The following is a 15,029-nucleotide window of genomic DNA, read 5'->3' as shown; positions in this document are numbered from 1 at the left end:
CTTCCAGGTTTCTGGCGTGCATGTACACGCAATGATCAACTGGCCTTTCTGTGGGCGGCAGTGCCGGAAACTGGAATAGCTGGTCTTCCATTTTCTGGCATGGGCATGCGCACCAGCCAGCTGACCGGCGTGTGTGCATGCATGCCAGTAACCGGAAGACTATCTGGCTGGTGTGCATATGAGCGCCGGAAACAAGAAGTTCATTTTGCAGCATGCACATGCCCCCTGGGCATCTCCTCTTCCAGGTTGTGGCAGCAAAGAGACTCGCGTGTGCTCCCTTTTCAGCACCTGGCACCGAAAATATTCGCCATCACTACCATAGCCTATTGCTGCCTCCACACGCCCCATTTTCAGCCTCTGCATCCCATTTTAAGCCTCCGCACGTCCCGTTTTTGGCCTCCGCACACCCTATTTTCCGCTCGTTTCAGGCAGCAGGGATCGGAGTGGATGGAAAATGAGGCACGTGGAGGCCGAAAACGGGGCATGCAGAGGCCAAAAATAGGATGCACACGGAGGCGGAAATAGGCAGTGGCAATCCCTGCAGCCTGAAACAGCTGATCATCAGGAGGCCGATCCAAACGATAATCAGCTGCTTGTGCTAATCAGGCTGTGCTGAAACTGAAACAAGCTGTTCACTGTTTGCTGCAAGGAGGCAAATTGCTGGGTGGCAGAGCCCGAAGGGTGGAGGCTGGTGGGTGGCAAGGCTACATTTGGTGTATAAGACGCACCCACATTTTTACCCACTTTTAGTAGGGTAAATGTGTCTTATACGGTATTTGTTATAGTCATTTCAATGTTATATTCTCTGTCATATTTGTGCCATTTTTACATTATCTAGGACAATGAACAGTGGGCTCCCATTTTGCCACTTGTAGATTCTAAAGCACAGCAGCAGATACGGACACGGATTGTGCTTGAAAAGCTACAAAAAGCGTAAGCATCTTTTTGCATCAGCTGTTGATATATTTACATTCAAAATACTAAATATACAGAAACGGTTAACTTGGAAAGGATAATATGCTTCAGAGCCATTAATTGTAATGTCTTAAAAACATTTTTAACCACTGTAAATTGAAACCATGGTTTGTTTAATAAATCCTTGTTCATTCCATATGCAACCATGAACATGTGTTGATGTTTTGCTAATCATGCTGCTAGCTTCTGCAGATTAGATTTAAATCCTGGATTTTTTCGCTTTGTTATAGCTGAATTCAAAGTCCTGATTTATTCCATGTTTGTTTTATATTCCATATATTTCTTCTGGATACTCACAAAAGAAAACAAATGTGTAATTTTGAGCATGTACAAGATAGAATTGTTCTTTGTTCAGCAAAATAATCCCTTATACATTAATCAAATGCATTAATATCTTTGTGATGGTTTGGGAGTTGACAAAATGTTAAGCTTTAACTTGACATCCGGTGAGGTGTAAAGGAAATATGATTAATGACTTACAGATGAAACTTCATTTGGAATTTAAGCGAAGTACATATTCTAATACTTAGCTAAGTTTGTTTTGTTTTTCTCTCTCCCTCTGTGTTTCAGATTGCCTGCTGTTTTGGGCCCTCTTAAGATTCCTTTTGGTGATGTTTATAGTGAACTGAGAAATCTTGTAAAGACATTTAGGTAAATATAAAATAATATAAAAGAATCTCAAGGTTTAGCATTAAGCAATGATAGGCTGATGCTTGCTAAAGAGTGATGTACTATGAGAATTTGACTGAAGAATTAGAATCCTACAATTCAATAATAGACCACGTTGTCTGACCAATTTTCTTAAGGCAGCACAGCTTGAAATTAAACATAATATTCCTCAATTTTTTTACGCAAGGTCCGTAACCAACAAGGCCCCCCTCATTAGTGAGTTGATCTCCGAGGGGGAGCTGGACCTTGCAGGGATAACGGAGACCTGGTTGGGCCACGAGGGTGGCTTACCCCTCGTGGAAATGTGCCCACCAGGTTTCCGTGCATTCCATCAGCCCCGGGCCCTGGGTAAGGGTGGCGGGGTGGCGGTAGTTATTCGGGAGAGTCTAGAACCGAGAGAGTTCACTGTCCCTCAGATACCCGGTTGTGAGTCCCTAGGTGTTAAATGGGGCCCAGGGAAGCAGTTGGGCCTGCTGATTGTATACTTGGCTCCTTGCTATACATCAGCGGCCCTGCCCGAGCTCCTCGAGCTGATCTCAGAGACGGCGGTTGAGATCCCCAGGCTTATGGTCATGGGTGACTTCAACCTGCCGTCGACGGGAGCAGCATCTGAGGTGGCTCGGGAGTTCATGGCTTCCATGACAGCCATGGGCCTGTCCCAACTAATTCAGGGCCCCACACACGAGGGTGGTCACACACTGGACCTTGTTTTTGTATCTGAACAGTGGACGAGTGATCTGGGAATAGGGGACCTAGTTATTACTCCCCTGTCATGGTCAGATCACTCATGTCTCCGGCTCGACTTCCCTGTCGCTACCCCTCACCGCGAGGAGGCGGAGCCAGCTCGTCCAAGCTGGTACCGCCCCAAGCACCTGATGGAACCGGAGAGGTTCCAGACGGAGCTTGGGCCGCTACCTGTAGCCCTGACCCGCGCTCGGTCGGAGGACCTAGTGGCCGCCTGGAATATGGCAGTGGCTGGGGCCTTGGACCGGGTTGCGCCTTTGCGACCTCTCCTGCAGCAGCGATCCGCCCGAGCCCCTTGGTATACCGAGGGGCTGAGGGCGATGAAGCGCCACAGGAGACGTCTAGAGAGCAGGTGGAGGTCCTCACGCTCCGAGTCTGATCGAACATAGGTAAGATCCTATTTACGGACCTACCTTGTGGCATTGAGAGCGGCCAAACGTAGACATTGTGCCGCTCTTATTGCGTCCGCGGATAACCGCCCTGCCGCCCTGTTTAGGGTGACCCGCTCCCTCCTATCACAGGGGGCGCGGGTGGCGCCCTTGCAGGGTAGAGCAGAGGAGTTTGGGGAATATCTGCAGGACAAAGTCGCTCAGATCCGGAGCGGATGGGCCCCCTCCAGTGGCACGGACGAGCCGTCAACAGTGAGTCTTGTAAGACCACTCTGGGAGGAGTTTGACTCTGTTGCCCCCGAGGATTTGGACAGGTTGCGTGGACGGCTGCGGCCCACCACATGTTTAATGGACCCGTGCCCCTCCCGGCTGGTACTGGCATCCTGGGAGGTGACACGAGGCTGGCTTCTGGGCCTGGTGAACGCTTCATTGGGTGAGGGATCCTTACCAACTGCCTTGAAAGAGGCGGTGGTGAGGCCCTTACTCAAGAGGCCTTCACTGGACCCAATGGAGCTGGCTAATTATCGTCCAGTCTCCAACCTTCCTTTTTTAGCGAAGGTTGTTGAGAATGTGGTGGCGCAGCAATTTCCACGACACCTTGACGAATCCGAATATCTAGACCCACGCCAGTCCGGCTTCCGACCTGGACACAGCACAGAGACAGCCTTGGTCGCGCTGGTTGATGATCTCTGGAGGGCCAGAGATAGAGGTTGCTCCTCTATCCTGGTCCTATTAGACCTCTCAGCGGCTTTTGATACCATCGACCATGGTATCCTATTGCGCCGGCTGGGGGGGATGGGAGTCGGAGGCAACGTTTTACGGTGGTTCGGCTCCTACCTCTCCGACCGGTCGCAATGTGTGTTGACGGGGGGGCAGAGGTCGACCCTGAGGCGACTCACTTGTGGGGTGCCACAGGGGTCGGTCCTCTCGCCCCTTCTGTTCAACACATATGTGAAGCCGCTGGGTGAGATCATCCGTGGTTTTGGGGTTGAGTACCACCTCTACGCTGATGATACTCAGCTGTACGTTTCAACCCCAAACCACCCCAGTGAGGCTGTCGAAGTGATGTCCCGGTGTTTGGAAGCTGTCGGGGTCTGGATGGGGGACAACAGACTCAAACTCAACCCCTCCAAGACTGAGTGGCTGTGGCTACCGGCACCTCGGTTCAGTCAGCTAATTCCAACGCTGACCATAGGGGGCGAGCAGTTGCCCCCTGTGGAACGGGCGCGCAATTTGGGCGTCCTCCTAGATGCCCGGCTGTCAATGGACGATCATGTGGCAGCCGTGGCAAGGGGGGCGTTCCACCAGGTTCGCCTGGTGCGCCAATTGCGCCCCCTACTGGACCGGGATGCCCTACGCACGGTCACTCATGCACTGGTGACGTCTCGCCTGGACTACTGTAACGCTCTCTACATGGGGCTTCCCTTGGGACGCGCCCGAAGACTGCAGCTAGTCCAGAACGCAGCCGCGTGGGCGGTCATGGGGAGTACCAGGTACTCCCATGTGACACCGCTCCTGCGTGAGCTGCACTGGCTGCCTGTGGTCTTTCGGGTGCGTTTCAAGGTTTTGACCACCATCTTTAAAGCGCTCCATGGCATAGGGCCCAGTTACCTGCGGGATCGCATCCTCCCACATACATCCCAGCGGCCAATTCGCTCTCACAGAGAGGGGCTTCTCCTGGTGCCGTCCGCTAGGCAATGCCAGCGGGCGACGCCAAGGAGTAGGGCCTTCTCTGTGATGGGCCCAACCCTCTGGAATGACCTCCCCCCCGACATCAGAACCACCACCGACTTCCGCTCCTTCCGGCAGAAACTAAAGACTCACCTGTTTCGACTGGCTGGCCTGGCATAATTTCAACGCCTATCTCCTGGCATTTATATTCTACTGGTTTTTAAGGGTATTATTCTATAGTCTTAATTTTATTGGGTATTGGGATCTTAATGTCTGTTTATTTTAATTATTTATTAGCAATACAGTCCTGCACATCTTTTATCCTCCTCTTATGCATCTATCCATTTTTGATTTGTATATATATATTTTCCATGTAGTAATTTTAATTGTTTTAATTTTGTTCTTTGACATGGACTGTACACCGCCCCGAGTCCCTTTCGGGAGAGGGGGCGGTCTATAAGCGCTAATAAATTTAAATTGAATTGAAATTATCTAGTATATGGAAAACTTAAAAACTTGTGCTGTTAGTGATGTGCAATACAGATTCTGGCTTTGCAAAGCAAAGTTTAGTATCTTGAGAATTGTCTCACGTTTCATTCTATATTTTAAAATATTTACTTGATAGTTCTGGGTGCCACAGAATATAACAGAGCTGGAGAAAGTGCGGGCAAGGTTATGAATTGCCCTCTTTAAGAAAAGACTAGAAGGGTTGGGCCGTGTTAACTTGAAAGTAAGTGATAGAGGACTAACAGTTCTGCTTTTTGGTTTTTTTGTCCTCTAGTTGTTCAGATTTCTTCTTTCACTAGGGACCTGCTTGCCTGCTACTGTACTTTTCTCCTGTCTCCTCTGGGAAAGACTGGCATGTTAGTCTTTATGAAGTGATTAAATTAAAAACTGTAGCAACCATTTGCTAAAGAAAGAAAGGGGAAAAATTAAACTATCCTGTCTATTGAACAGGAAAAAAAAATTAAAAAAGAATTAGACCTGGAAAACTTCAGATGAAATTCAAGAAAAGTCCTGTTGTATGACATGAAACACATGATCATTTCTGGAGGAATGGAGAGGCCAGAATGGAGGCTGGAGGGGGGAAGCGTTTCAGTTTTAAAACATAACGTGTTAAAAAAAAGACTGTGGCAAATTCAGCAGCAGCAATTTTCAGCTCCATCAGTTTTTTAAAGGAGGACAAAATTTCATCTTCTGATCTGCACCATTTCGTCCAGTCCCTACCGCTGGAAAGTACACTAAAGAGTTCTCTGGAGACATTATAGGATAGTTATAGTTCTTTAGCCAAATCCCACAGTGCCTGTATGCTTTTGTTATACAAACTGAGATGTCAACTAATCTCCAGGGTTGTCTAGAGTGTTCTGCTGGAAAAATGATGTGGAAGGGTTGGAGGGGGGGGGGCAGACAATATTGAAATCCAGGCTGAATACAGAAGTTGGCAAATGTGATTTTGGTTGTTGCTATTTAAATGCATTTAAATACTTATAAATGCTATTGGAAGGGACAGACTTTGGGGCTCAAACTATGTTTTTCTGGTTAAAGATTTAATTTGCATGAAATTTTAATTGGGAAGTGGGATGATTGCTTTGCTGCAGTAAATCATGGATTGACGTTATGTATTCACTGAGACAGAACTGTCAATATTTAAACCTTATAAGTACTTTATTAACATACTTCTTTTAGTTGTTGACTGCCTAGTTGATTGAATTAGCACATCTGCCTTGGGAAAGGGCGTGTTTCTGTGCTTATTTGTGCCTTTTCCTATGTGGCCTCCTTGGCATCCTTCAATACAATACAATAGTAGAGTTGGAAGGGACCTTGGAGGTCTTCTAGTCCAACCCCCTGCCTAGGCAGGAAACCCTATACCGTTTCAGACAAATAGCTATCCAACATCTTCTTAAAGACTTCCAGTGTTGGGGCATTCACAACTTCTGGAGGCAAGCTGTTCCACTGATTAATTGTTCTCACTGTCAGGAAATTTCTCCTCAGTTCTAAGTTGCTTCTCTCCTTGATTAGTTTCCACCCATTGCTTCTTGTTCTACCCTCAGGTGCTTTGGAGAATAGTTTGACTCCCTCTTCTTTGTGGCAACCTCTGAGATATTGGAATAATGCTATCATGTCTCCCCTAGTCCTTCTTTCTCTTAAGCTAAACATACCCAGTTCCTGCAACCGTTCTTCATATGTTTTAGTCTCCAGTCCCCTAATCATCTTTGTTGCTCTTCTCTGCACTCTTTCTAGAGTCTCCACATCTTTTTTACATCGTGGCGACCAGAACTGAATGCAGTATTCCAAGTGTGGCCTTACCAAGGCATTATAAAGTGGTATTAACACTTCACGTGATCTTGATTCTATCCCTCTGTTGATGCAGCCTAGAACTGTGTTGGCTTTTTTGGCAGCTGCTGCACACTGCTGGCTCATATTTAAATGGTTGTCCACTAGGACTCCAAGATCCCTTTCACAGTTACTACTACTGAGTAAGGTATCACCTATACTGTACCTGTGCATTCCGTTTTTGTTGCCTAAATGTAGAACCTTACTCTTTTCACCATTGAATTTCATTTTATTAGATAGTGCCCAATGTTCAAGTTTGTCAAGATCCTTCTGTATCTTAAGCCTATCTTCTGGAGTGTTGGCTATTCCTGCCAGCTTGGTATCATCTGCAAATTTGATGAGTTCCCCATTTATTCCCTCATCCAAATCATTGATGAAGATGTTGAAGAGTACTGGGCCTAAAACAGAGCCTTGGGGTACTCCACTGCATACTTCCCTCCATGTAGATGCAGTTCCATTGAGAACTACACGTTGAGTGCGGTTGGTCAGCCAGTTACCAATCCATCTGGTGGTGATGCTGTCTAACCCACATTCTTCTACTTTATCTAGTAGTAGGTTATGGTCTACCTTATCAAAAGCCTTACTGAAGTCCAAGTAAACTATATCAACGGCATTCCTCTGGTCCACTAATTTTGTCACATTATCAAAGAATGCAATAAGATTAGTCTGGCATGATCTGTTTTTGACAAATCCATGTTGGCTTTTGGCTATTACTTTGTTTGCTTCTAGGTGTTCGCAAATTCGTTGCTTGATTATTTTTTCCAGAATCTTTCCTGGTATTGAGGTTAGGCTGATAGGTCTGTAGTTTCCTGGATCTAATTTTTTCCCTTTTTTGAAGATGGGAACCACATCAGCTCTTTTCCAGTCCTCTGGTAGTTCCCCGGTGTTCCAGGATCTCTGAAAGATATAATTCAGTGGTTCTGAGATCTCGTCTGCTAGTTCCTTCAGAACTCTGGGGTGTAATCCATCCGGTCCTGGTGATTTGAACTCATCTAGGGTAGACAGGTGCTCACTTACCATTTTCTTCCCTATTTCAATTTGTGTTCCTAATTTTGTGGTGCTGCTTTTGATAGGTTGGACTGTTTTATCCCTTTGTGTAAAGACAGATGCAAAACATGAGTTAAATAGTTCTGCTTTCTCCCTGTTGCTTGTCACCTTCTTGCCACTTTCTCCTAGCAATGGACCAATTGTTTCCTTAACTTTTTTCTTGTTTTTAACATGTTGGAAGAAGCTTTTTTTGTTAATTTTTACTTTTGTGGCAAGCCTTTCTTCATTGTGAGCCTTAGCTTTCCTCACTTCATATTTACAGGCTCGGGCTATTTGCTGATATTCTGCCTTAGTTATGTCCCCCTCCTTCCACTTTTTATACTTACTTTTTTTGTCTTTCAGTTTGTCAGATAGTTGTTTATGCAGATTTCAAATATATTGCATTACAGTTTCCAGAATTCCCAACAGATTGGGATCAGGGGTCACGTTGAATGAGAATTCTAGGGGTAATTCTGTAATTCAACACAACTACAGAACATTTTGTTGGAGAAGTGGTCCAGATCTTCTCCCTTTTCAGATTTGAACAAAGCTTTGTTTAAAGTATTTCTATTCTGCTTTTCTCCATGATAGACCACAGATTGTTGGCAAAAAAAAATCTAAATGCATAATAAGATTCTTTGAAAGACAATGTAGTTAATAATAATAATAATAATAATAATAATAATAATAATAATAATAATAATAATAATAATAATAATAATTTTATTTGATTAGCCGCACCCCTCTCCCGAAGGACTCGGGGCGGCGTACAATCAAGCAGATAAAAATACACATAAGACAAACATATATACAAAAACAGAGACATATACATATGTGCATGGAGGAGGATGGACTTAAGTGAAAGACAGTTAAAAAACACAATTTAAAATCCCCTAATAAAATTACCAAATTAAAAACCCATCAGGAGCGTTACTAAGTTATGGTCGAGCCAGGCCAGCTATTTGGAAAAGGTGGGTCTTGAGCTTGACACGGAAGGAGCGGAGGTCAGTAGTAGTCCTAATATCCGGGGGGAGGTCATTCCACAGGGCTGGGCCCGCCACAGAGAAGGCTCTGCTCCTAGGCGCCGCCCCATGGCACTGTCTGGTAGACGGCACCTGGAGAAGTCCCTCTCTGTGCGAGCGGATGGGTCGTAGGGATGTATGGGGCAGAATACGATCCCGCAGGTAACTAGGTCCTGAGCCATTTTATGAGGCCTGAAGGAATGATGAAAAAGTACACTCCTTCAATTGTAGATTAGCATTCTTCAATCAGTAATCTTAGTTTACAACTTCCATTATTTACAGTCTGCACAATTGGTGACAGTTTGGTTTCTGATTGATAAGAGTACGATATCTCTAAGGAATCAATAAAGACAGGTTGCATTAGATAATGCTGCTGCCGTGTTATTGGTATCAGGGCTGTTTCAACTGCTGCAACTCTTGGGAGCTCCTATGATAACAACAAGAAGGAAGAGCCAGAATGCACTGCTTAGCAACAAAGACCAGGTAGCCCCAAATTTGTTTGTTTCTGGAAGGATTCTACTTTTCCCCTTTCTGAGAGTAAAGATCTAGTAGGGATAGGGGTAAGACAGTTATGAGAGTGGTTCACTTTTCTTCCACTTTTTAGACTATATATGAACTTAGTGCAAAAAGAACAAAGTATAGCAAGAGTAAAGTTCTCGGTTTCTGTTGCACATGAACTTTACATGCAAACAAATAAATAGGTTGAGATGGGGCATCTTTTACTAGACCCAATTTATCTTACTACTTGATAAAGCTTTGATAAAGTCAATCAGCATATACAAAACGAGAAGGAGCTCCATCACCTCAAACATTTTTTTGTTCATGTGTTTTCATTTTTGGCATAGTTTGGAAACTTCCAAGAACATTCCACACACCCTCACATTTTGTGTCTTTCATTTTTTACATATTAAAAAAATGTGTTTTTATCTGACGTAACAAGAACATATGCGTTTCTAAAATTGGTGGATTTTTTTTTTTCATTTTCAATACAGATAGTCTTTTACTTATGACCACAATTGATCCCAGAATTTATGTTGTCAAATGAGAAATTGTTGTGCATTTTGCCCCGTTTTACGACTTTTCTTGCCACGTTTATTAAGCGAATCACTGCAGTTGTTAAATTAGTGACACAGTTGTTACTAATTTAGTAAATTTAAATTAGTAACACATTTGTTAAGTGAATCTGGTTTCCACATTGACTTTGCTTGTCAGAAGGGGATGCTGGGACAATGCAACAGTCATAAATATGAGCCAGTTGTCAAGCATCTGAATGTAAATCTCATGACCATAGAGATGCTTCAGCAGTCATAAGTGTGAAAAATGGTCATAAGTGACTTCTTTCGGTGTTGTTGTAACTTCGAACGGTCACTAAATGAACTGTTGTAAGTCGAGGACTATCTGTATTGTGGACTTGTTCTAAGAGAGCATTATCTGCAGATAAGAGGTGGGAGTACTGGAGTGAACCCGTTCTGCATAGCTCCTGACCAATTCTTTGTCTCTTTTGAAACCTCAGCTTCAACACTCTTTATTTTTCAAAGGTGATTGCCCTCTCTCTTTTGCTGATTATCTAAGGTTTCAAGTTTGTGGGTCATTTGCTTCACGCAATCAGGGATTTTGTAGGATGACTGGGCAAACTTCATCCGGGACAGAAATTGTAACCAAAAAGCTTTTGACCAGGGAGTCCTAACTGCTTCTCCAGCCTAGTGATAGTTTAGCTCACTATCTGCTTCTGGATTCAGTTCCACTGAGCACGTTATGGATGTCTCCGGGCTTCCTCTGCTATAAGTACCATATTGATAACAACAACTAGTGTTGAGACCTTGCCAATCAATACTGACATTTAATAAGAGTTAATTGACACAAACAACCGCTTCTTGGAGTTGGAACACAACAACGATTCCTTCTTGATCCTTGATCAGTAATGGCTCCCCTTGTAGGGCATTGAAACAAAGGTGCTTTCCTCTCTCCTGTCTGACAGAGTTCTCCCCAGTGATTTGAGGCCTGTCTCTTTCATTGCATCTCATCAGGGCAGCTTAACTGGAAAGTTACATATGAATTGCTTGTCAGGATGATTCTGTCAGGCATCTTGTCTTAAGTGTTTACTCCTGTCATCAGTGTTTAATCTAGACCTTCATCCTTTGTTTCTGTCTGTAACTCACAAACTCAATAGAGCCGTTTAGCAAGTGCCAACTACATAAGCTGCATATAGAATAGATCGCTTTGTCTCTTTTAAAGATTCATGCAAATCCTCTTTAGTCCAGGGCCTGAAACTGCAGATAGAATAGTTGATTTCATCGCTTAGGTATGGAAGAGCAAGAATGTTATAACTAAGGATTCCCTACTGCACAGAGGAGAGGTGGGGATGGGAAATATAAGGATTAAATCTCAATTGTAATGTCAGGATGATATCAATACAATACAATAGTAGAGTTGGAAGGGACCTTGGAGGTCTTCTAGTCCAACCCCCTGCCTAGGCAGGAAACCCTATACCGTTTCAGACAAATGGCTATCCAACAATCAGCAGGTTATTATTATAACTTATTATAACTAATATCAGTTAGCAGGTTATTATTTATTGCAATCCTACTAATTTTATAATGTTTGCAACCTGGGAAAAAATAGGATGGCATTTGAGGTTGCTGTTACAGATATAAGTGTCAGTAGGAACCATTAGTCCAGCTCTTAAAAAGCTATGGCTGTTCATGTCCTGTGCTATGCTGCTTTTTAAAAATCACCTTAACTGAATTCCATAAAAGACACATAAAAGATATCCTATTGTGCTACGTCACACCTAAACAAAGTATATTGTGAATATAAACTATATTAATACTTTAGCTGTATTAAGGCTATATGCAAAATATTAATTTAGGGCATTGAATTTCTTGAGAGCCACCGTGACTTGATCTCCCTTTCAACAAAAAACTTGTTTGAGTGAGAAATCACAAGAATTCTGAAGATCTTTATTCTGAATATCTTTAGAAATTGTGAAAGTCGCCCATCACAGATACTACACATGGAAATTCAGTATTGAATACACTTGTAAGGATTAAACCGTTTCAAATTCAACGTATATTATATGCGTTTTAATGAAGTTTCTTGGTATGCAAAGAGCCATGGTGATCCAGTGGTTAGAATGCAGTATTGCCGGCTACTTCAGCTGACTTCAATTTGGCAGTTCGATTCTCACTATGCTCGAGGTTGACTCAGCCTTCCATCCTTCCAAGGTCGGTAAAATGAGGACCCAGATTGTTGGGGGCAAGATGCTGACTCTGTAACCCGCTTAGAGAGGGCTGTAAAACACTGTGAAGCGATATATACTGTAAATCTAAGTTGCTGCTATTACTGTTCCGGGTTATTCATGTATACCTAATATTTGGTGTTTAAACCCTATTAGAACTTTTTTTTAATGAAAGAGCTTTTTACTATAAGTTAAACTTTTAATTTGCAATATTACAACACTCAAAAAAAATAACGAGATTACCAATACATGCTCATTTTCATAAATAACTAGTATTGTTAACAAGACAATTTTAATCCACAATGTGTTTTGAAATTGTTTCTTTTTGTCACTTTGGCTCTAGTCGCATAAGGTCTGAATGCACCAATAAGGCAAAAGTCTTCCGGTTGCATACTTAGTTTAGCCAAAATTCTGAAAGATTCTTTACTTTGTTATTCTTCAAAGTAAGGATGGGGAATCTGTAGACTTCTAGATATTCCTGAACTATAGGTCCTGAACTGCATGGATACTTTTAACATCAGTTAAGAGAACCCATGCTGCTTCTATGTTCGTTCTTCTTGGCTCTTCCAGTCTATTAAGACTTCTACAAACTTTTCATCCCAAATAGAAATACACCTGGTGATTTGTGATGTTTAGCACCAACTGTTCCTCAGTTGTCTGAGCATGCATGTGGAAAGACAGAATCAAATCCTATTGAGCCATATAATTTGTTGAGCAGACATGGACTCATTCACTGTCTCAGGCTAATTGATCTTGAAATAAAGAATGTTTTGATCAGGAGAGAGGGGACAAGGAAGCAACATTTACAGTATCTGCCTTTGCTTTGAAGGAAGACAAATGTAGTCAGTAAGCATACTAAATGAATAAATACAAGTAAAGAAGGAAATTGGACACTGTAAAAAGGAAACATTTGCCTTTGAGATTTCTTCTGATATGGGGAGTGGAAAGAGAGTTCTATTTATGATCTATCCAGCAACATACATTAGTTTGATCCTGCCTATAATCCTGTTTAAAGTAACTTGGTATACATTAATATGGGACGCGGTGGCTCAGTGGCTAAGACGCTGATCAGAAAGGTCACCAGTTCGATGGTTCGAATCCCTAGTGCCGCATAACGGAGTGAGCTCCCGTTACTTGTCCCAGCTTCTGCCAACCTAGCAGTTCGAAAGCATGTAAAAATGCAAGTAGAAAAATAGAAACCACCTTTGGTGGGAAGGTAACAGGGTTCCATGTTCCTTCAGCACTTAGTCATGTCGGCCACATGACCATAGAGACGTCTTTGGACAGCGCTGGCTCTTTGGCTTTGAAACAGAGATAAGCACATATGTGCGAGGGGAACCTTTACCTTTACTTATACATCAATACATCAGGATATAAACATAAAGAGACACATTTTTATTGTTGCATTCCAGGTTTTACTGTTTGATAGCTATTGAACCATTCTGCTCTAACAATTTCGGAAATGCAAGAATTGCTAATGTTGGCTTTTTCCCCCCAGGTTGACAAATACAAATATAATCCACAAAGCTCCAGTATGGACCTTGATTACCATTGTGCTGTTGTCTATGTAAGTATTCAATTGGATTCCTTGAAATATAGTGACCCTACCTTATTCTTCCTCTTATATGAATTAGCACATTCTTAATTTACCTAATGTTGGTTTTCTTTTGATGGTAACTGAAAAAAATACGTTGAAGTGTAACAGTACTGAAGAATTAACATATAGAACAAAAGATGATGACTAATATTTGGAATATACCAACTTTCCTAGGAAATCTGACACCTGAAGAAAAGCACAGTAACTTACTATAGGCATTAACCTGAATCTAGGCCTCCGGAACTAAAGCTCCAGACAAGTCTCTACTGTGTATTATCTTCTTCAAATATATATCAAAATACCTTGCAACTTACTGCTTACACATGATTGCAAAATTAGAACTAATCAGTTGAGAACACAATTGGATTGGAGCCAATTGGCTGTAGTGTCTGCAGGGGAGTCGGAACAGGCAAGATGGTACTTGTGGCTGTGCAACTCAAGCCCTGATCCTTTTGTATGCTCATTGACATCATACACTGGTATTAATTACACTGCTATACATGCCATCTTGCCTATTTTGACACCTCCTGTCCCCACACAAAAGCAGCACACACAGTGCTCAAGCACAGCCCCCCCCCCCCAACCTTTTGAGCACCAGGGACCGGTTCCGTGGAGAGAGGTTTTCTGTGGACCGGAGGGAGCATGGTTTCGCGCGCTACCTGCATTCCGCAGATGGGGCTTCGCTTGTTTCCGTGGCCCAGTTTCTGGCATGCTGTGGACTGGTGCCGGTCCACAGATCGGGGGTTGAGGGCCCCTGATCTAGCAAAGCCATTCCGCTCTAATAGCAGAATTAGAGGAAATTTAAATAGCAATTGTGTTTTTGCCTGCCTAGAACTACATAATAAGAGATGCAGGTGAAGAAAGCATAACAAAAGTATTCTTCTTCCTTTTTACAGATTGCACCCATAACTTTAAACATTGGGGGGGGGGGGGAGGTTTCCGAGAATCAAAAAGCATTTAGTAAAATCTTAGAATTCATTACCTTTTTTCCATTATGAATTATTGTTAGATTTTTATAGGATAGAAAACATCAAATAATCATTGTCCAGTTGTCAGTTCAAACTGCAAGATAGCAAAAAATTATTTTAGAAATTCCTTACTGCTATAATATTGATTTTCCTCCTTTAAGAATTGCATCAACCAATGAAATCTATAAAATAGTGGGCCAGCCATTCATATATCAAGAAATGTATCAAACTCCTTGCATCCCTAGAACTGCACTTACTTTGATCTTGCTTTAGTCTGACACATTTTTCTGCCTTTTTTATCCCAGGAAAGGCAATACTAGTGGGCATTAGAGCAGGCTTCAATGAGCCTTACATCAGTGTCACCCTAGCTAGATATTGCTCAAATGATTCATTAAA

At 42.9% G+C, this 15,029-nt stretch overlaps 1 protein-coding gene across 5 annotated transcripts in view; it reads left to right on the top strand.

The window, feature by feature from the left end:
* RPAP2 (RNA polymerase II associated protein 2) overlaps window positions 1-15,029 on the top strand; it is a 300,695-nt gene that overhangs the window by 17,192 nt on the left and 268,474 nt on the right. For all 5 annotated transcript variants that reach the window (XR_014175112.1, XR_014175113.1, XR_014175114.1 and 2 more), the window contains exons 9-11: window positions 839-933; window positions 1,546-1,626; window positions 13,567-13,635. Coding sequence is in view for 2 of the 5 variants with exons in the window: in XM_081949579.1 (XP_081805705.1) it covers window positions 839-933; window positions 1,546-1,626; window positions 13,567-13,635 (245 nt within the window). In the remaining 3 variants the exon portion in view is untranslated. The remainder of the gene's footprint in view (window positions 1-838; window positions 934-1,545; window positions 1,627-13,566; window positions 13,636-15,029) is intronic.

Source organism: Natrix helvetica, assembly GCF_964273705.1.
Source record: "Natrix helvetica genome assembly, chromosome: 3".
In the NCBI taxonomy this organism is placed as follows: Eukaryota; Metazoa; Chordata; class Lepidosauria; order Squamata; family Natricidae; genus Natrix; species Natrix helvetica.
Note: the sequence above shows the minus strand (reverse complement) of the source record. Positions and strands in the feature narration are given on the sequence as shown.